At 24.4% G+C, this 23,996-nt stretch overlaps 1 protein-coding gene across 1 annotated transcript; it reads left to right on the forward strand.

The window, feature by feature from the left end:
* The first annotated feature begins 1,864 nt into the window (after positions 1-1,864).
* Positions 1,865-23,884, forward strand: LOC145842671 (CYFIP-related Rac1 interactor B-like). The gene is made up of 9 exons (XM_082950180.1): positions 1,865-1,944; positions 3,280-3,401; positions 5,815-5,920; positions 6,643-6,779; positions 10,747-10,947; positions 14,841-14,926; positions 17,045-17,171; positions 18,835-18,991; positions 23,297-23,884. Exons 1-8 carry the CDS (start codon positions 1,875-1,877, stop codon positions 18,985-18,987), a joined length of 1,002 nt encoding a protein of 333 aa, XP_082806306.1. The 5' UTR covers positions 1,865-1,874; the 3' UTR covers positions 18,988-18,991; positions 23,297-23,884.
* Positions 23,885-23,996: the final 112 nt, after the last annotated feature.

Raw genomic sequence — 23,996 nt, forward strand, 5'->3', positions numbered from 1 at the left:
TATATACAATATTTGTTCAGTATGGTATTGGTGCAACATCATCCTAGGGAATTACCGTTTTTTTTCCATACAGGGTTGCCACTTTACCTGGAATCCTAGAAAAATCTAGAATTTGACAATTTAGGCAAAAATAACCTGGAATTTAAGAAATTTTGAAAAAAACTTGGAAAAACCTGGAACTTTGAACATATAAGAATTAAGAATTAGAAAAAAACCTGGAATTTTTAAGAATTTTATAATGTTCAGTAGTAAAATTTCGGTTTGACTCAAAAAATTTATCATATAGATAAAAAAAATTTGTCATCACCAAAAATTTTTTTATTAAAAAATACATATTAAGTAGCTTTACTGTATCTTTTCAATCTTTTTATTCTATTGAACACAGTTCCTTACCTTAAATTTAACTTTAGATTAAAAATAGACCCAAAAATGTGTGCTTCTAAAAACCTGGAAAAAATTAAAAAAAAACAAGTGGCAACCCTGCCATAGTTTATAACAGTTTAATTTAATCTTTAATGTTTTCTTTGTATTTAAATAGCTTGTTTAAAGCAAAGTATCTTTTTAGATTTAACATATTAGGCTTAAAACATATATTTTTAACCTAAAATTATTGTTGAAAAAGACATCAAATATAATATAATTCCAGCTTGATATTAATGTGACATCGTCCAAGTGTTCATATAATTTTTAAGACTTGAAAGCACTATTATTTTGTAATATTGTTTTTGTTTTTCATAATAATTTGAAATTTATATATAGTTATAAGAGGTTAGATATTTCTTATACAAAAACAAATGAGTTAGAATTTTTTGCTGATATTTTAAATCAAATTTCTAATAAAGTTAGTGAACTTAATTTGAATATGAATTGAACTAGTACTACCAAATCTATGATATTTATGAATAGTTTTGAGTGTATTTAACTTTTTTCTTTAACTGATATATAATTTTTATATATTAATTTTTATTTTAAGTATTATCGTTACTTACAAAGTATTTTATATTGTTCTGGTAAGTTATGGCAGGGTGATTAAGAATGGTAAAAATGTCTTATTTTGTGTATGTACATTTCTTGTTTTTTATGTATAGTTCTAACAAGCGCCACTTTTTGAAATTATTTAAACTTACACAATAAAAACTGAGATCCGATCTAATTGAATAAATTATTAAGTTTGTAACATGTATTGGTAAATCTACAATGAAATGTACAAATTTTTGTTTCCTGCTTGTATAATAAAAATTTCTATTTAATTCTTTATTTTATTTCTAAAAAAAATATTGTTCTTTATTTTGATGTTTTCAATTACAACACATCCAATTTATTCTACTACTACTACTTTTCTTAACCTTTGAATAAAAGCCTTGAATTTTTAGTATCTCAGTTGCCCTAACAAGGTTTAATTTGTTTATTTATTAGGCTTTCCTTTATCAAGTTTTCTCAATTTATTTAATTAATATTATAAGGGTTAATCTTTTATGTATACATCTTATTTTCTAAATATTTGTTGTAGCTATTGGAAACTTGTAACTAGTTAAATAAATTTTTAGTAATTTTTTATAAGGCATAAAAGTTTGTGAGTTAAATACATTTCTCAAGCTTTAACCCCATATGACTTAAGTTATCTTATTTACCTCAAGTTATTTTTAAAAGTTTTAGTTATGTTCTTGAATATTTTTAAAACTTAAATTTTTTTCTGGTTAACTAAACTTTAACAAAAATATTTTATCTTGAAGCACTGAACTAGTTGACTTTAAACAATTTAAGTCTAAAAAGTTTTTAGCAAGGAATCTGTATCAGATGTATTATATTTAAGAATCTATCTACTTTCTTAAGAAATTCTATTAAGATTGTATTTTTTAGCTTTTGTACACAAAATGGGTAATTTATTAAAAGTTCTACAATGTAAAGATGAGCAAATTGGACAACCTTTTCTTGATTTTGAAAGTTAGTTTACTAAAAACAATCATATATAATAGTTTAGATATTTAGCAAATGATTGTAACTTTATATATCAAATTGACTGTTAACAGCAGGGGCGTTACGTGGGGTGTAGCATTTGAACAGATGCTCCACCTAAAATAAAAATTGTTATTTTATTATAAAAATATTAAAGTTAAGGGCATAAATTCTAAAAAATCAAAAAATAAAAATTTTATAACAAAAAAACAAAAAAAAATTTTTTTTTGTTTATTTTTTATATAAAATTTTAATTTTTTAATTTTTTAAAAATCTGTTCCGACAGAATTTTCTAAATATATCAAGAAACATTTCCTGAAAATTTGAGGTAGTTATCTCAAAAAATGTAGGAGAAGATATATTTTTAGTGAATTAGTCTATTTTTGCCGTTTTAGTTTGCGCCCCCCATAAGGAACCTATTGTTGCCTCTAACTTTGACCGGCTATATCTCAAAAATTATTTTGAATTTTTAAAATATGTAAAAAGCATCTTGTAGCTTAGTAAAAACTATATAAAATAAGATAAAAAACCAAAAAAGGGTGTTTACCCCCCCCCCCCCCTATGCCTTTAATACTTTAAGTAAACTTTTGTTTATAAAAAAATTTTTGTAATTGTAGTATTTTTATCTTACTAAATTAGTTTTGAAAAGTATTAAGTGCAGATGATTTTAAATACTTGTAAATTTTCTTACCCCCTATCAAAAATACCTTTGGTTGCCACTGATTAACAGTAATAATATAATACAATTTTTAGTATATTAGTTCCTCAAATCTTTCTTGTTTGCTAACAGTTTTTTTATGTTTTTTTCTTAATCATTTATTGTATATTAAATAAAATTAAATGTCAAAAAATCTATAAAAATTTTATTTTGCTCATTTTTTTTGTAGAAGTTTTTGCTAAAAATTACAATGTAAAAAAATTACAAACATAGTCATACTATGTTTTTTATTATTTTACATCAAAAATTTCTGTGCTGCAGATATTATTCTATTGCTTGATGTAAGCAGTTTGAAAGTACTTTTTCTAGCAAAATAATGAGCTAAATTAAAAGTTTTCTAGATTTTTTTGACATTTAACTATTTTTTATATAATAACTGATGGAAAGTTAACAATCTTTTAAAGATTACTTCTTTTATACACGTGGTAGTTATAAGTTTTTTATTTTTATGCATACTGTGTTTTAAGTCAATTAAAATTTTCAAGCAGTCATACTTACATTATACTTTCAATATACATAGCTATATTCATACTGCTTTTATATTAAAAGTTTAAAATTTATTATTGTTTCCATACTGAATTGAACACTTTATGGTAAATAAACAGATGCACAACCATTGAGTATTGAGTTAGAAGTATATGAGAAAGTTGCAGTAGTTCTTAGTCACTCGCCTCACATATTAACTGAGCTACAAAGTTATAAAGGAGCTGCTGAAAATATAAAAAAGGTTGTTAAGTTTTGTATTTATATGATACTAAATTCTACTTAACTGTTTTTAAAATAAAACATCAGGGAAAGTCTACAGAGCCTAAGCCTGGACAAGCTTGAGTTAACATAAAGGTTTGACAATACCAATCCGATCATCAGACCACAAGCCTTTGGTAGACTGAGACACGGGTTTAGGTCTTAAAAGTAAGAATGAAACCAGGACCTCAGTCTACCAAAGGTTTATAGTCTGATGATTGAAGTAGTAAGGGTTGCCAAAAAACCTAGAATCATAGAAAAACCTGGAATTTGACAATATAGGCTAAAAAAATCTGGAAAAAACTTGAATTTTGAACAAAAATCACTAAAAAACCTGAAATTCGTTAAAACTTTTACATGAAAGTAGTAAAAATTTCGATTTGACACAAAAAATCCATCATATAGATAATTTTTTTTGTCATCATCATTTTTTTTAACACATTTAAAGAAGCTTTAAGATATCTTTTCAATGTTGTTATGCTATTTAACACAGTTTTTAACCTTAAACTTGATTTTAAACTTAAAATAGACCCTAAAATGTATAATTTTAGAAACTTGGAAGAAGTTTTAAAACCTTGAGTAAATTTTCCAAAAACATTTGGCAACCCTGAGTAGTATAATAACCTCTTTTTGGTAATTTAAATCAGTAAAATAAGTTTTAACTAAGTATAACAAAATTCGTTGTCTACTTTTTTTTACTTTTTTTAGTCTTATATAATTTTAGTTTATTTAGATGATGGTTAAAAATTCTATAGATTTTTTAGATAACATTTTAGTACTTTTTTACATATTTCTGTAATTTTTACTGTATAAAGAAAATATTAGGACTTTTAAATCATTTAAAAGGCCTTAGATACTTAAGATTTTATATTAATATACTAGAATACTGATCCTGCAATTAGTTTAACTATGCTTTTTTGCTTGAAATTGTGTTTTTATAGTTACTATAAACTTAAATTCAAGTTCAGAAAATTTCAAAAGCAAACTTTATTATACAAAAGTAAAATCTATGCTAAAGAAGATACAATAACATCAACTAATAAATTAATTTTAAAAATAATGTTGAAAATAAACTGTAGCTTTATCAATGATTCTCTAACTCTTAAATTATAATAAGTAATCTATGCATAGTAAATTTATAAAATATATATTATTATTTAAATAAAATTAGATGAAAAATTTATTAAAAATTATCAAAAATATTTATTTTATAATGTTTTCCTGGATTTTTATTTATTTTGTAACTATAGTTAGAACCATAGTTATACTATTCTAAATAACTTAAATTATAAAAGAGTTGATTAATTTTTTGAGCATCATGAAAGTTCTATAAATTTGAATACTTACTTCATATATAAGAATTTACTCTCAGTTATTAGGAACTAATAAATTAAATATAACTATTCAAAGTTTAAAATTAATCGTTTGCTAATAAAGATCATAGCAAAACAAGTTCACTGGAATATATAATGTTAACAAATTTAAACAGAACTCTGTCTTTATTAAACAAACACATGTTTCTGTGTGTAAACAACTTAACACACTTCAACGGAGCTCTGTAAAATAATGAATAATATTAGGAAAGAATAGAAGCTAAAGTAGGTCTATATATGTGTATTAAATAATAAGAATAATTACTATAAATTATTTTACATTAATGGTAAACAATAGATACAATACATAATGATAAATCTGACTGTTATAAAACTATATAATGCTTGTAATTATTAAATCTAATTTATGATAAAGTAAAGTAAAATACAAAATAAAATAATAAATCAAAATATAAACCACTCACATGAAAGTTGAAGAAACACTAATTATTAAGACTAAACGATCGTTAAGTATTCGAAAAAATATTCAATAATTTGGTCACAATATTATGTTTTAATATATTAATATTTGAAAAAATCCTTTACCTTGCATTGCAAGATAGATAATTTGTTCTTCATGCCTGGAAAAAAACAATCAGGCACTTTAATTAAAAATAAAATTTTACAATTATTTTAGATACATAATTAGTTAGAAAGATGTATTAATAAATTTATCTATTATAAATAAAAAGAAGTAAAGTTCTATTTTTTCCTTACAGTATTTATTTTTTCCAGAGCTCCGTTGAAGTGTGTTAACTTGTTAACACACAGAAACATGTATTAGTTTAATAAAGAAAGAGTACTGTTTAAATTTGTTATTTTTAAACTAAATATACCTAATCTCAAGCTAAAAGGAATAACATTAATTAATTTGTATATCTATTTTCTCAGTTGTGTAGATGAGATAAATAAGCAGCTGTTCAAAATAGATTATTTAAAATTATTTATTGTAAAGTAGATTTATTAGTAGCTGGCAAATTTTAAATATAGTTTTTGTAGTCCTAACATCAGTATTTTAAACAGTCAATATCTAATCCTTCATGTCAAAAAGTCCAATGTGAAGCGTGGGAATCCATTATACCTCTTGTTAAACAACAGAAACAGTTTTACCTTTTCTCTAAACAACTAAGTTAGTTTAGCTGTTAATTTTTTCTTTTAGACAAGCGTGTTAAATGTTTTTATTCTTAAAATTTCTTTCAAGAAATACTGATAGTTTTTATTAATTTAAAGGAACACGTCTTGCGATATTTACAATATTAAAAAAATATGTTGGTACATTGTAGTTTATTTTTAGTAAAATTTCATGTACAATACTGTGTTGATTAATTTGTTTAATACAGGGTTGCCACAAAACCTGGAATTAGACAATTTAGGCTAAAAAACCTGGAACTTGAGAAATTAAAAAAAAAAAACAAATTGGAAAAACCTGAAATTTTGAACAAAATCACTAAAAAACCAATAATTTTAAATAATTTTTACATGTTAAGTAGTAAAATTTCGATTTGACACAAAAAGTCTACCAATTAGATAAAAAAAATTGTCATCTACAAGTTTTTTTTTTAATATTTAAAGTAGCTTTACAGTATGTTTTCATTGTTTTTATACTATTTAACATCGTTTTTTTACCTTAGATCTTAATATTAAACCAAAAATGTGTACTTTTAAAAACCTAGAGAAAATTTTCCAAAAACCAGTGGTAACCCTGTATATAGTAGAAAAAATTATGGACAGAATTAAACACAAAAATTATTTTTTTTAATATAAATAATAACTCACAAGATGTTTTATATGCAAATTATTTTAACTGAAAAAAATACTTATAATTTATATGTATTGTTTTTTAATTAACAGAAGAGGCCGAAAAACTTCTGTTAGGAGCACTCACGTCAAATGACATAACAACTCAGCAACATCTAGAACAAAAACAGGCTCTAGCTAAACAATTTGCAGAAATATTACAGTTTACTATAAAGTTTGATGATGCTAAGGTTGTTTTTCACTTAAGTTCAATTATAATTATTTGAATTAATGGTTTGTAGAGAGTTCTCTACGATTTACAGAAATGCACACTTAAGTTTTCAGTTACAATTTCAGTTCCAAAAATACCTCGACTGTGTAACTTATGTTTTAATTGAATTACCATTTGTTTAATAAAAAGTATGTTAAAAATTACATTGTAGTTGTATGAGAAATTTGATTCAGCTCAGAGTTTTTTCTAGTGTAACAAAAAAAACTTTTATATAAAGTAAACTTTTGAAAAATTAATTAGAAATTAAGGCCATAGGGGATCCAACACTTTTTTTACAACAAATACTTAGGTATTTATATGCAAGCTTCAAGTACAAACTAAAAGCCAGTTTTTGTAGAATTCAAAAATATCATTTAACTTTTGAGATATTCTATTTTTTGGAAAAAAGTTTCTGATACAAACGTATGGACCGCAAATTTTTTGGGGTCAATTTTCTTGGAAATGTAAAATATAGCTAAAAATCTATCTCCTCCTTCATTTTTTAAGCAATCTTTTTCAAATTTTCAGGAAATGTTGCTTATATTATAAGAATTAAACGTTACTTATGAATTTTAATAAATTAATAAACTCAACAAAAAATAGTGTTTTTTTATTTTATAAAGATTAGACTGTAAAGTTTGAAGAATATTGCTTGAAAGTATTGCAGGAGGAAATAAATTTTAAATAAAATAGTCTTTTAAGCTGTTTTATTTTTCCCTTCCCATAGGGAACCTATTATTTGGCCCGACTTTGACCAGTTATATATCAAAAACTAATTAGAATTTTTAAAACAGTCAAAAGCAACTTAAAGCTTAGTAAAAACTCTACAAAATAAGAAAAAGTAATAAAAAACATGGCTTCCCCTTATATGGCCTTAACTTAAACTTGTTTTAGTATTTTTAGTACCATATCAAGGTAATTTTTAGTAAATTTTATACGCAGGTTTTTTAATTCAATTACATTAAATATCAACAAATTTAATGATAAACTTAAAAGAAATATATTTGAGTTTTAAATAAAGCTAAACATTGTTTATATTTTAAAGTAAGTTATTGTATATGAGTACATATCAGGCTTATCACATACTCAAGGTATTTGAAATTCTAGAAAATCTCAGATGACTCAGGAAAACACAAGGTATTTTTAATTTTTATAAACTTGGGATGAATCAGGACAGTTTTCATTTTTTATAGAAATCTTAAGACAATTTAAATATTTTTTTAATCTCAGGACATATCTTTTTTTAGGTCTAGACTCTAGAATGAGATTTAGTTGATCCAGTTTCAATATTTTGTGATTTTGTATAACCAATTTTGATCAAAAAAATGTTTTTTTTTCGAAATGCTTATTTAAAAATTTTTTAACCTTGCGACTAGTTCTTCACTATTCTTAAAATCAAAATTGTAGTTTTTATTATAAATTTGAAATTAGTATTTGACATGTTTGAGTTTGTATTGAATTATTTAATTAAAATTGAAGCAAAGGCCATAGGAAGTCCAACATTTTTTTACAAAAATTAAAATTGGCTCTTATATGAAAGCTAAAAGTATAAATTACCAACCGGTTTTTATAAAAAAAAATTTAGTTTTTTACGTTAATTTTTTTTTGTAAAAAGTTTCTAATAGAAAAGTTTAGACCACAGTTTTTCATTGCCAATAATCAAAGAATTAAAAAAATTCCTTTAAAAATTTATCTTATTAATTTTCGAGCTAGAGACCTCAATTTTTCAGGATACATCCTTATGTAGTTTAAAAGACTTAAAATGATTGTTTTTTTAATGAAAATTTTAGATAGCAAAACAAAAAAAGGATAAATATTTTTTGATAATTGGATAAATAAACAAAATTTTTATTTATCCAATTTGTAAAAAATCTTGCATTGAATCGATTTAAATATTAGTAATGAACTTACTGTCAAAATTTGAAGAAGGTTGGTAGAAAACAAAGGTGGAGGTATATTTATATTGAAAAAGTCTTTTTTTTTTGCGTTTTTGGTTTGCGCCTTCTGTAAGAAACCTGTTGAGGTCACCGACTGTGAGCGCTTCAAAAGTTACTTTGATTTTTGTGAAGTAGTTAAACAGTCTTATAGTTCAGATTTTATTCTACAAAATAAGATAAACTTTAAAAAATAAAGGTGGATCCCCTTATAGCCTCAACATTGAAGCTAATAAATATACAATCAAATGAGTACTTTAGAGTGTAATATTCAAGTTAGTCCATTAAAATGTCAAAATAAAATTCAAACTGTTTTAAATAATATATAACGTTAATGAACATGGATACATAAAGTTATCCACAATTTTTTGTTTAACCTCAATTGTTTTAAATTTTTAATGATGAATTTTCAAAAACGGTATTTCTCATAAGTTTAGTGAACATCTAATGCAGTAGCAACCTTCCTTTTATTTTTTAAGAAGAAAAATTAACATGAGTTATAAGTAGTTTGCAGCAGGAGCAAAAAAAAAATTAAGGATTAAAAAAAAAACTTAGAATGATTCAGAGCAGTTTTTGGTCACTCAGGATAATTTTTTCGACTCAAAGAATGGCAACCCTGATATATACAACTCTGATACTTCAATTGTTATGTAAATGCTGAAACAGAGAGGCTTTCTACAACGAATTGTAGGTGCCGGTATATATATTTCATGTACATTTTGATTTATGTTTTAAAATGTTATTATAATAATCAAATTGATGAGCTGTCTATCTCACAGAGCAGTTAATCAATTGTATTTGTAAAACATAGTGTTTTATTAATATATATGTATATATTTATATAATATGTTATGTATGAATAATGTTATCAACGCAGTTTTTAAATAGATTGTTTTCGGTAATGAAACCAGCCAGCTTGTAATTCATTCATTTTGTTTAAAGATTCTTTAGAACTTATAGATGAGCTATCGAGAACTTTGATAATAGTAAACTATAAAGAACATAAATTAATATACATATTGCTTTAGATTTTAATAAATTCTTAATATTTTATGATTATTAGCTTTCATATGTATAAATTTAAGGCCGAAGGGCGTAAATTGCCATTTAAAATTTGTTTTAGTTTTTTGCATAATATTAAAGATATCAGTTGTTTTATACTGTTTTTTAATTCTAAGTGTGTTTTTAAGTATAACTGAGCGAAATACAAAAATTCAATTATTTTTTGAGGAAAATGAAAACTTTAAAAAGCATATAAAATAGACAATTTGAAAAAAAAAACTATCTTCTCTCACAGTTTTTTATCAATTATTTTAACACTTTTTAGTCTAATCTTAAAAAAAAATTAACTATTTTGTCTAAAAGAAACTTTGAAACCTTAATTTTTTTTTCTTAACAAAAAATAACTTCCTCTTTTTTTCTAATCTTTAAACATTTTTGTTTTTCATTTAAATAAGTTTGTTCTGAAAATTGTTTTAAGTTTTCCAGGTAACTTCGCTGCAAGTTTGAAGCAAATTCCTAAGAAGTAAATTCCTAGTGCCTAAGATTTAAACTCTGTAATTTTTTTGTCCTTAATATGCTTGTATCGCAAACTCTTGCAAAAGTGACTTTATTAGAAAAATTAATTCAAGTCTTTGTGTTTTGTAAATAAAAATTTATAGATAGTACTTGAAGTTTAAAATAAAGATCAATGTATTTTTTTAGTCTTTGCCCTCTCCTTGCCGTGGCCTTAAACTTTTTAAATAGGTGCTGTAGTAGGTTTTCTTAAACATTTAAATACTATTAGTAATAAAAAAAATTCTACAGGTTGTTGATGATTTTCAAAGCTTAGACTATAATGTTTAAAAACGATTGCTTAAAAGCTATATTAGACGATATGTTTTAATTTAATAGTTTGTTTTCACAATTTTAGTTTCCACTTTTAAAAATAACTAGTAAACGTGTTTTATAAAAGCTAAGCTATTAGTTTTAATTCAAATTTATGAAACGTACATTGTACTATTTTCTACACAGATGAACAAACCAGATCTTCAAAATGACTTGTCTTATTTCAGAAGAACAGTTCAAAGAAGAGGCAGAACAGAAACGGCTGTCGATTTCACACTTGCTTCGTGTATATCAACTGAAGAAGCAAATGAAATGAGTTTATTCTATGCTGAACATACACCTATGCTAAAGGCTCTTACAGAAGCTGCTATATCTTTTGTTGAACAGGTTTTAGTTGATTTTTTAAAATTTATGATTGACTTTTTTTTGAGTTTATTATTAAAATATTTTTTTTTACAGAATTATAAGTTGACGGTAGAACTAAAGTTTTCTACTTACTTAATTATTTAGTCATAAGTTTAAAAAAACAAATAAAAAGGTTAGTTTCAATCCTTATATTAATATGCTAAAAAAAGTTTTTAACAATAAAGTTTTATAATGAAAAGTTTCTTGTGTCTTTCTTTGACATGACTTAATATTTATAATTGTCTGTTATACTTTTTTAGTTTTTTTTATAACTGACTTTTTATAATTAATTAGTTTTTACGAGCTGTTTTATTTATAAAGTAAAATTTTATGCAAATACTTAAATTTTTGTTTCTAAAGCAATGCAAAGTAACTTTTCTTAAACAAATAGTTTTCAAATGCAAAATAAATAAGACTTTAAACACGATAAAACTAAAGCAATAAAAACAAGTGCTAATTATATTTTAACTAATAAATGAGACATATTTACAACTTGTTTTTGACATAACTTAGACTTTAAAGTTTTAATAATGAAGTTCCCTAAAACGTATAAAACTTTTCCGTTAATTAGAACTAAATATTACCTGTCATTGTAGTATTTAAAGCAAACTGCAGTCCGTGGGCCTAAAAAAGCCCGCTAAGCAAAGTTTTTCGATCCGCGACGTGCTTTTTAGCTTAAAAACATATAATTCAGAAGAAGCAAAGTTTAAAAATGTTTATAACATATATTAACAATTATGCTCTTATTTTGCTTGTTAGTAAACTGTACTGCCTATGTATGTTTATTTCATTACATATTTGCTGTTACAAATAATATTTATGTTTTAGTAAAATGTTTCAAAAACTCTATGACATGCAACGGACTTCTCCTCTTAACGTGGCTTGCAAAGAATATTTTTTTTCAGTAAATCTGGTTTTTGTCATAAAACGCTACTAACTTCTGATTTAGAGCATTCAAGATTATTGAATTATTGCTCCTCAATTTCAGATAAATTTTGTTGGGCTTGTTAGATTCATTGGCTATACAATTTCTTATTGATTTTTATATGCGTTGATCTCTTTTTTAATGATATCTTTGAATTGTTTTTTCGATGACACTCTTACAGAGAAATTTATATCTTACTCACTTTTTTGGTGATTAGGAGTAACATTTTTTTAAGTTTTATTCAGATGCTTTTTAGTAAAGCTTGGGATTTTCAAATTAACTGGCAAAAATGTACTATTGAGCTTGTCCCATTATTTTAACAAAGTTGACTTTTTTCTAGATAAGGAGTTCTCAAATAAACTGAGTACTTGTTTACCTTGTAACAAAGATATTACTACTGATCCCAAAAAAAAAAATTAAAAATAAATTTATATGTCTCTGTGAGAGTGTCATTCGAAGAACAAGTCAAAGATTCAGTTTAAGAAGAAATCAACTCATAATAAAATCAATGAGAAATTAGATATCCAATAAAACCTAACAAGTCCAACAAAACATATCTCCAATTAGAGAACAATATTGAATACTCCAAATATTTTAAAGACACTGTTTATTTAAAACTTATATGCCGATAATATATACAAAAACTAGTTATAAAAAAGCTTGCACTTTCCATTAACTCAGGCTAATTCAGATTAGTTTAAAACTTTCAGGTTATTTTTTAATATCAGGCTAACTCCCCAAGGCTTTTTTGAAGTTTTTTTTTTGCTAAATTTAGGCTATTCTGGATATTTTAGTTAAATCCCAGACTAGTGTATTTAACCTTAAATTATTTTTTTTCGAAAAGTAATGTATCTTATGTATAATAATTTTGTTTTATAATTTTTTCATGAGTTATCAAACTTAAGTACAGTATTTTTATAAATTTTGGCTTTAATTACATTTTTAAGTTTTTTCTCATAACTTTGGCTGATTTAATGTACTTCAGGCGAGTTTTTGTTACTTAGGCTGGCTTTTTTTTCAAAAAATGGCAACCCTGTATAACTCCAATATATTTAGAATATTGTGCAATCTGTAATTGTTAGGTCGCTTTAGTTTGTTCGTTTGTTATTTTTTATTGTTTAATATTTGAACTTTGTTTGTATTTTTTATTTAACGACTTTTTTTATAGTCTTATCAAAAACAGCTACAGATTTTTCTCTTGTTTCATACGCATTATTATTTATTATATGCTTACAATCGAAGATCTCAATTTGCATCCATGGAGAAAAGTTTTAAATTTATTGATTCGTTAATAAATTTGTTAAACAATGCTTAACTCTATTTAGTATGATGTTAATTTTAAATAATTCCAGTTATAATAAATATCTTATCAAAATAAAAGTCTACTTGGTAAGATATTAATTTTAACTGAGATCTCATTACAATTATTTTCAATTGAGCTAAACATTGTTTTACAGATAAATTCGTGCATTTATTATTTAGAAAAATACAGTTTGTAAATTTGAGTATAGCCTAAACGTCTTAATATATATGTTTTTTCAAATTTTTCAGAATTTTATTATAACTGAAAAGCCCTACAAGGTAAACATTTTTTCTATAAATTATTATTTTGAAATATTGAATTTATAAATATACTACTCAAGAATTTATGTATAAAATGTAAAAATATTAAATAAATATTTTTATCAAAAACAAGTTATTATTATTTTTATAAATTTATTTTAGTTTAGTTGTTACTTATTTTCTTAAATAATATATTTCTTTAAGAGTTTTATTATTTTATAGAGGTTTGTTATTTATTGTATTAGTAGTTTACTCACATTGATGTTTTAGTTTTTAGTTTTAAAAATATTATGTATGTTTGGAAGTGGTTTTTACAGATATATTTATATTTGTTATTCTCATAAAAGTTAAATTTTTAAATCCGAGTGTAAAAGATTTAGTTCTGAAAATTTTATAATTTTTAATATTATAAATAAACAAAGATATGCAAAAGGAAATTAATCTAACAAAAACAGCTTTATCAAAATGTGCTATACTAGATAGTACGTTCATGGCATGGAAGCGTTTAACAATTTTTGTTAATTTGTCAAAACAAACTTAAGAATCGTTTGAAAATACAAACAAAAAGTATAAGTAGCCTATGTGTGTAGTGTATATTTAATAAAGTATACTTCCTTATTCAAACTATTTTTAATTTACATTTTAAAGTCTGAAACTGTTGACACGTTTGAGGTTAATTTTATTTTATTTTTATAGACAAGTTTTTTAACAAACCTAGTTATAAACTTACTGTTGTGTTTCGAAGGTATTGTTGAATTTAGAGTAGTATATGGTAAAAAAATATGTTAATTTAAACAAGTTTAATAAAGATTTTACTTTCAAACTAATGTTTATGCATCTTTCAAATCTGATTTGTTTAAGTGTATGTTTAGGCAATTATGTTTGTACTGTTTTAGTAAACTTACTGGTTTGGCCTTCTAGTACTTTTGATATTGAGCCTGTCAATTTTGTAAGTTTAAAGTAACATTATGTCTATAATTTTTTTTTGTATACTGAATTAAGTGTAAATTTAATTTTAGTTATTTATATTTGAGACAATTGAAAAAAAAACTATTGAATTATGTTTTTTATAGAATGACATATTGCATTTATACTAAAAAGCGTTTCAATATGCACAAGCTAAAAGAATATTTTAAAAGATTTAAAAGCAAATTGAAGGTGAATTAAAAGTTTTAGTAGACGGAAGTTGTGTTTGTGATGTCATTATGGCGTAATATTGCGCTAACAAGCCTTATAGTTATTGTCGGATAAGTACAAAACTAATTTTTAACATATTTAATTTTCCATAAGTAATTAGCTTTCTTTATTTGGTTATTTAAAACTCTTGGAAGCCAAAATAATTTGTCCTTTACAATTAAAAAGTAAGTTAAAAAATTTTCTTTTTTAGAATCCATCTAAATTGGAAGTTGAGAAAAGGACAAATGAGGTTTTGTCAACGATGGCCCAAATATGTAAGGTCATGCTGGAAAATCCGTTAGTTTTAGTGCCAAATTGGTAATTTAACCTAAATATGTAATGGGAAATATTTGATAATAAGTAAAAAAGTTAACTACTACATAATAGAGGTGTTTCGAGATTAAGAAACTTTAAATCTAAGAAGTATTTTTATGTTCATAATGCAAATAAGTTGAATTTTACTAATATTTTAGAATAACTACAAGTAAAGAAATAAGGGATGCAAACCTTTATAATAAATGTGTAGTTTTTCTATTGAAATTTATAAATATATTTTAAACATCAAGAGTAATTTCGAATTACCTTATTAGGAGATTTAAAATATTTTGTAAATTAATGTGATTTCATCTGGATTACTTTCCACTTTTTTTATTGTTTAAAAAACTTAAAGAATTTAAGTGCTCGAAATTTTACTTGTTTTTTCTTTAGGCTTATTTGATGAACTTTAAAAAAAAAAGCCATATTTCGAAAAGAAATTTTTCAAATGACGCTTTTCTTCGTGTTCTTAGTATGGTGACTTGTTTATCGGAATTAGATTAATATGTGTTTAGAGTTTTTTTGAACTAAAGTTGAATAGATAAGAAAAAGAAAACATGGTTGTGATGCTTTCTGAAAAAGTAAAGCGCTCTATTTTTCTTGATATTTTTAAATTTAAAATATAGTTGCCACACTCCTAAGCTACTCAAGATAACTTAAACTAGATTCAATAATTTTTGAAAGCTCGGACTAATTAGTATTTTTTTTCTAAACTTCAGGCTACTAAATGATTCTAAATAAAGAGGCTTCAGTATATATATATTTTTCATATTCTGAAACTTAAATACCAAATATCCCTAGTTTTCTTCTAAAAGATACCTGTTGGGATTTGAAAAGTCATTGAAAGTTTTGAAAAGGTTTAAAAATGTCGTTTTTAAAAAGTTTGATAGATAATACTCAATTGAATATGTTTAAGGTATACGTCTCAAGGAAAGTTCTTGATGTAATTGATTTTAATCAAGTTTTCTTGAGAATATTTGAAAATATATATATTTAAAGCACTGTATAATCAGTTTTTAGAGAACCAAAGCCATGACTCAATATTATCTCACGTGGTAAATACTGTGGAAGCATGGTTTCATTAAAGTACTTAAAACTCGGAAATACATTTCTTGGCTCTAGTTGAGCCAAAAGCTCTATGAACCCTTGATAGTATACAATTGAAAAAGGGCTGATTGTCTTTAGCAGAGTTTCTCAAACTTTTTTTTTTCGTAAGGCCCCTTTTAAAGAAATTATAAAATATGTGGCCCCCTCCAACAAGTTTTCTCAAAAAAACCACCATTAAAAACGCTTAAAATCTTTTTATTCTTTTTTTGCTCTTCATCATCAACTCAAGAATATCTAGTGTAAGTTTCAAATTATAGCCTTGTGGCTCCCCCTTTTATAGCTTGTGACCCCCTAAATTTCCTACTTTTTTCCATATTATCTAGTATAATTTTCAAAACTACCATTAAAAACGCCTAAGGCCTTCTTTTCTATTTACTCTTAATCGTCAACTCCAGAATATCTAGTGTGAGTTTCAAATTATGACCTCGTGGCCCCTTTACTGCTCAAGCCATAAATTTTTGTAATGGCCCCCAGGGGACCACTAGGCCCACTTTGGAAAACCCTGGTCTATTGCAATTTGATAAGCATTATATTTGTTTCACACTTTTTCAATATTATAGCTAATGACCTACCGAATCCACAAATTTCGGATCCGGTCGGATCTGAATCCGAATATTGTTTTCAAACTGAGATCCGAATAATATTTTCTAGTTATGATTCGGTCGGATCCGAATACTTGGATCCGGTAGATCACTAAAAACGGCAGTTTTCTCGGTTACTTGCAGTGTTTCAAAAAATCAAGGTGGGCTCTATAAAACCTGCTTCAAATCCGCTTAAGTTTTATATTAGGTGTTTTTATGATATTTCACACATGTTCTTTTTCTTGGCTTAAAATTTATAAAAAATGCGCTTTCTCTAAACACCATACTAAGCCAACGGGAAAAGTTCGCCAAGCTTTACTTTTACAATCGATTACTTATATACTTTATAACAGTTTCTACAAATTAATTTACCACTCTACGTAATTTGTTAGTGAACTAATTTTTTAAATAGTAATGACGAAAGAATACAAATAAAAACGGATTCAATCTGGTTTTGTGTTGAGGTCCTTGTCGGCCTTATTATTCTATATGATCATGTTCACAATGCCGGTGTATTTTCAAAAGCTTCTAAAATTGATGTGAGTCATTATATTTTAAAACAAGAATTTAAAGTTAGTCTCTCTAGTTATTATTTAAAACTAGTTTTCTTTGATTAACACATCATTTGTCTTAAAATTTATAGTGCAGTTTTGTTTAGTTAAGTAAGGTAAAAAGAAATTAAAGTTTATTTAAACCATTACACTCATATTTAACTAAAATACGTTTTCTTCATAGTAAACAAAATAGCTGTTGATAAATCGAAATTGTAGTTCTATGTTAAAGTTAAAGAGTTAAAAGTTCTTTTTTAATATTTATTTGAACAACAAGTCATGTTATAAAATAGTTTTTAATTGCATCATGTTATAACACTTGTTAAATTATTTTTTTATACAGTTATTTTGACTATTAGCGGATATTTACAAGAACTATATAGATATATATTTTGTGTTAAATTGCATTAACTTATTTCATAAAATGCATTAACTTATGCTGCTTTTATGAAGTTTTTACTATGTTATTGTTGCGGTGTTTAAATTTAAATAATGTATATTAAGAATATTACTATAGTGTCATAAAATCTTGATTACTCTAATAGTATTTTATTTTTCAAAATATACATGTTGGTGTAAATTTTATTTGTCTAATAATGTCCAAATATTTTAAATCTATTAAATCTCTTATCTCAGAGTTGCATTTAGTTAGTTTCAAATTTATGTTCTAGTTTTTTATAATGGATCACATGTTTATATACTTAACTATAGTATATCATAATAACATAAAAAAAACTTTAGATTTCTATAACAATTTAAAAAATGGAAAAGTCACTATTGCTTACTTCGTTGTAAATTTTTGTTTTTGTTATTAGTTATCATATTTTTAAGCTAAGTGTTGTGCAAACGTAAAAGAAATAAAGTCATTGTATAAAACGACTAATGACAATAAAATAATTAGTTTTTTACATACAAAGTTTAATTTTTATTTTCTTATAAATTTCAAAATGTTAAAGGTGATTGAAAACATGCGAAATGTAAAATTATTTAACTAAAAATGAGTACCAGTTTGAAATATATAGACACCATACGTGCCAGTTTTAAAGTTTAGTGAACTAGAAAACTCTTTTATAATTAACGCAAAAAATTTTTGTGTTTATAATGTAATAACAACACTTCCAAAAACTTAATTTACTGAACTTTTTACAGTGGGTATATAAACAAGAAAATTTTACGAAGTGTAAACAATTAATAAATACTTAAATTAAAATAATATAAAAAAATATGCATAGTGTGATAGTTGATAAACAAAGCAAAGTTTAAAAAACTATCAAACATCGTACTTTTCAGTCCCAAAAGATCATTTTAAAATATTCTAACAAATTAGTTTGATTCGGATTATTTGTTATTTAAAACTTTTGATAAGTAACATGTCAACAATAGTTGTATATATTTAGTGTATTGAATTTTTTTAAATTTTATTAAGAAAAAATGATGTAGTGACAATTAGACTTGTTATTAAAAAACAGATTTTAAACTTATAGTTTTGCTAATGTTAAGTTACAAAAATATTTCAAAAATATACTCATATTGTTAATACATAAAACTATTACATTCTAAAAAGAATTAGCATCAGTCTTAATTTAATTTATTATTGAATTATAATTTAACAAAAACTTTTATTGAAATTTAAACTTTCAACAAACTATAGGTGAAAGGATGTATTAAAGTGATAAAAGATAGAGTTCAGGAACTTTCTGGAGAAAATAAACTGAAATCTTTTTTGAATGCCATCAAGTACACTACTAAGCACTACAATGATGAGAACACACCAAAAAATATTTCAAAGATGCTAGAAACATGAAATGGTAAATTTCTATTTTTTTTTATAAATGCAACATTGAAATGTTTTTCTAATCAGCTATGCGTATTGTACCTAAAAAATAAATCATGTACGAAATACAAGACCCTAAAAACAAAGACAAACATGTTGATGCTACAAAATGATGGACATAAAGTGTTGCTTTTTTCTATCTTTCAGCCTTTTTTTGGTAGAAGATTACCACTTATCGTCATGTTTAGAAAGTTCTACCTGGTCTTCAGTGTTGACATTCAAGCTTTTTAAGTATCTACAGACGTTCTTAATACGCAGAGTTGAACGACCACGGTTGCGTCTGCCAACGACCAACTCGCTGTACAACTTTATTAATTCGCTTGTCAACCACCTAAGAACATGACCTAGCCAGCGAAAGTACACTATAAAGCGTTTTTGACAAATTGTGGCGTAATACATTAAACTTAGTATTCTTTCGAATCAGTTATTTTTCTATATGATCCAAACCCGTCCAGGTTTTAATTTAAAAAGACCCGGTCTTAGTACAAAATGAATTTACCACTTTTTGTTTTAATAATCAGTTGTTGTGTTAATTAATTTTTAAAAGTAGTAATCTTAAACACTTTGGATATGTACTGTACATAAAAGAGCATAACTGATAAAATTCAATTAAAGAATAAAAATTTCATCTCAAGACTAGTGGTAGACAAACTATGATCTTGATATAAAATAAAATATATCATATATATATCCTCGGATCATAGCTCTTAGTCTATAAGAACTTAGTTTATGCTATGAATCAGCTATGAAAAGTTGTTTTAATAATTTAATACGTTGTTTAAAGGAATGTCTCTAAAGTATAAGTATTCATTACATGTTTATAATCAAGATTAATTCTTAATAAGTTTACAAGTTTCTAAGATAAAAATTAAGTTTTATTTTCGCTTGTATTTATGTAATAATTAATTTGTATTATAACAAAAGTTTTTTATAAATTTAATTTTGTGCAATACAATTTTTTACTCTTGAAAATAAAAACAGTTTTGACAGCAAAGTTTTTTTAATACATTTATTAATGAGTTTTAGTCGTTATGGATCTTAATTTATTTATACCAAAATCATAGTTTGTCGTTTACTAGTCTTGAGACAAAATTTTATTACATATATAAATTGTAACAAAACACATAAATATCATTTGGCTAAAATAAGAACAAAAATGTTTAGTTGTTGATATTGGGAAGTTTTACGAAAATGCAAAAATAAACTTTATCAGTAACCTAATTGTCGAGTTCTTACATAATACGTCAAGATTTATTGATATTTTCTTATGTAACTATTCAAAGTTTAAAGTTAATCGTTTGCTAGTAGAGATCCTAGAGGAAACAAGTTGGAATGTATATTAATAGCAAATTTACACAGTACTCTTTCTTTATTAAACTAACACATGTTTCTTCAACGAAGCTCTGTAAAAAATAAATACTGTAAGGAAAGAATAGAAGCTAAAGTAGGTCTATTTTTAATTAAAAATAAAAATAATTACTATAGCTTATTGTAGACTAATAGTTGATAATAGATAAGATTTATAATGTTAAATCCGACTGTTATAAAACTATATAATGTTTGTAATTTTTAAATCTAAATTGTAATAAAGTAAAGTAATATGCAAAGTAAAAAACAAACCAAAATATAAACTACTTACATGAAAGTTGAAGAAATACTAATTCATAAGACTTAATGGTCGTTAAGTACTCTAAAAACATTAGTTAATAGTTGCGTCACAATATTATGTTCTAATCCTAATACATTAACTTAAAAAAAAAATCCTTTACTTTTTATTGTAAGATGTATAATCTATTCTTTATTTCTAGAAAAAACAGCCAGGCACTTTAGTTAAACATAGTTTTTCACAATTATTTTAAGTACATAACAAGTTAAGAATATGTGTTATTAAATCTATCAGTTAGAAAAAAAAGAAGTAAAACAACAAACAATAATTATTGAATTAATAAATTAATTGATTTAAGTTGAAGTGCAACGAAATGCTGTATACTTATCATTTTTTTATAGTTTAAGCTAATTAAACCTATAGAAACTTAGGGTAATATGTGCTTATAAAATATAAATAATGATTAAATCTGAATTATAACATAAGCAAAGTTAGATTCAACTTAAGATAATAAATTACAATTTAGTACGCGGACCCGAAAGACACCAAAGCGCAAAAGTAAATTGTTATTAAGCATTCAAAACCCTGGCCAACAATCAAGTTACAACACCGTGCATAAAAACACCACATTAGCTTTAATTACCTTAAACTATAATTAAATGATAAATATACAGCATTTCGTGGCGCTTTAATTTAAATTAATTAATTTATTTATTCAGTAATTAATGTTTGTTGTTTTACTTCTTTATTTTTTTTCTAACTGATAGATTTATTAACACATATTTTTAACTTATTATGTATTTAAAATAATTCTGAAAAACTAAGTTTAACTAAAGTGCCTGGCTGTTTTTTTCTAGAAATAAAGAATAGATTATACATCTTACAATAAAAGTTTAAGGATTTTTTTTTAAAGTTAATGTACTAGAATTAGAACATAATATTGTGACGAATATTATAATATAATAATGTGTTGAATACTTAACCACCATTAAGTCTTATAAATTAGTATTTCTTCAACTTTCATGAAAGTAGTTTATATTTTGGTTTGTTATTTACTTTGTATATTACTTTACTTTATTAACTATTAATCTACAATAATCTATAGTAATTATTTTTAATTTGATAAACACATATATACCCCTACTTTAGCTTCTCTTCTTTCCTTACAGTATTTAATCTTTTACAGAGCTCCGTTGATTTAGGTTAACTTGCTAACACACAGAAACATGTGTTAGTTTAATAAAGAAATAGTACTGTGTAAATTTGTTGTTGCTACATGTTATATATTAATTACTCGTTTTTTGATTTCCCAGAGATAAAACAAAATATTTTCACAATCCAAAATAAAGTAGTTGTTAATAGTTATTAGAATTTTTACTCATCTGATAATATACCATGTGACTTCTGTTCACTTAAATAAAACATAAAAAAGGTACTAAGATACAAAAATGTTGTAATTAAAAAAAATTCAGTTTTACATGATTTTTCGATTACTGATTTTATTTTAAATGAATTTTGGAATTAGAATAAAACAGCCGTTTTTAATGGTATATGGAAAGTTAGTTCTAGTTTTAAGTGAACTTTGATTTTTGTATTAGATGTTCAAATGACATTTTCAATAAAAAGAGACAAAAAAAAATTTTAACGTATAACAAGGTTGCCACTTTACCTGAAAACCTGGAATTTGAAAAGTTAGGCAAAAAAACCTGGAATTTGAGAAATTTTGAAAAAAAAACCTGGAATTTTGAACAGAAAACCTGGAATTTTGAACAATTTAACATTTTTGGTAGTTAAACTTCGATTTGACACAAATATCTATCATATAAATTAGATTTTTTTGTCATCATCAAAATTTTTTATATAAAAATAACGCATTTAAAGTAACTTTACAGTATCTTTTCAATGTTTTTATACTATTTTACACAGTTTCTTACATTAAACTTAACTTAAAACTAATAATAGACCTAAAAATCTGTACTTTTAAAAACCTAGGAAAAATTTGGAAAACATGGAAAAAAAATTGAAAAAATGAGTGGCAACCCTGATATAAACTCCTTGTCTAATAATTTTACTGATGAATTTTCACTTTGTACATTTAAAGCTGTTTCGTTACATTAAATGTACCGGTTTGAAACCCAAAAAGCCTTGTGTGATGTTTCAACTGTTAAAGTTAATATAATCAAATTTCTTTAACATTAAAAAAAAATCTTATATCGGAGAGCTCCGAAATTTTACAAAACTTTCAATAAATTTAGGAGGGTTATAGAATCTCTTAATATAGAAAATGAAAAAGTACCAAATTAAAATGAGCTGGAAGCTTGTGTAGTATGTATTTGCACCCAAATAAGTTACCAAATAATAGAAAAAAGTGAATCTATTTTACAATAAAATACTTTTTATTATCTGAGTAGTCCTAATCGTTGTACAATTAAATTTCATTGGCAATTGTAGCTTTAATTTACATCTGCATAAGCAAGAATAATATTTTTTGCACTAAGAGTACCAGAAATGTGGCAGATTTTTTTATAAATATACAAACATGTATGTAGTTCAGTAATGTTCTTTATTTTCTTAAATTTATTGACTTCTAATTTAATCAATGGTCTTATATACCCAACTATTGAAATTAGTTATTAAACCTTTAAAATACTAACAAATGTTTTAATTTTTTAGACTAATTTACTGTTAAACTCCGATGATCTTTTATGGCGAAAAATCATATGAAAAGCTCTATAACGTCATATTTTGCCTTTCCATAAATGAAGTTTTTGTCTGCTATTTGATGCATTTACCAGTCGAATATTTTTGTAGTTGCAAATTTTTTTCAGCTATAAGTTTTAAGTTGTTCTTTTTTTTGTTGTCTTGTAATTTTTTAAATACACAATCCCCTTAATATTTTGATATCATGTTAGATTTCTTTTTACAGATATTTTTGACATAACTTTTTGAAAAAAAAAAAAATCAAATTGGCTATCCTCACTTTAAACAAGATTAATAAAAATTTTCGTAAACACATTTAAGTATTTATTTAATGAATTTGTTTCTGTGTTTGTAAATTTTAATAGATTCTATCATTTATATTCTATAATAAGTAAATAATTTAGAATATATTTTGATACAAAAAAATAAACACTATAGATTTTAACAATTAAACTTTTGAAATTGTTTTCAAAAAGCATAGTTTTTTAAAATGCTTAAAAATATTCTCCTTTTTTCCATTACAAAATCATGCTATGTAATTGAGTTTGCTATTTAAAAAAGATTCCCTAAAAATCAGCTAAAATTCCAAAGCTTTAAAATTTATTGATTTCGAAATAAAATTAAAACAAAAGAAGTAGTTTAGTGTACTATATAATTTATTTTATTAAACTAA

This window comes from Thalia democratica, chromosome 1, assembly GCF_965202585.1.
Source record: "Thalia democratica chromosome 1, ktThaDemo2.hap1.1, whole genome shotgun sequence".
Classification (NCBI taxonomy): domain Eukaryota; kingdom Metazoa; phylum Chordata; class Thaliacea; order Salpida; family Salpidae; genus Thalia; species Thalia democratica.

What these genes read in the sequence shown, in the direction of transcription:
- LOC145842671 (XM_082950180.1), top strand. Translation starts at nt 1,875, where the DNA reads ATGGGTAATTTATTAAAAGTTCTACAATGTAAAGATGAGCAAATTGGA. An exon ending in TAAAGTTTGATGATGCTAAG is followed by an intron (nt 6,780 to 10,746) that starts GTTGTTTTTCAC and finishes TTTTCTACACAG; the next exon opens with ATGAACAAACCAGATCTTCA. An exon ending in CAAAAGCTTCTAAAATTGAT is followed by an intron (nt 17,172 to 18,834) that starts GTGAGTCATTAT and finishes AACAAACTATAG; the next exon opens with GTGAAAGGATGTATTAAAGT.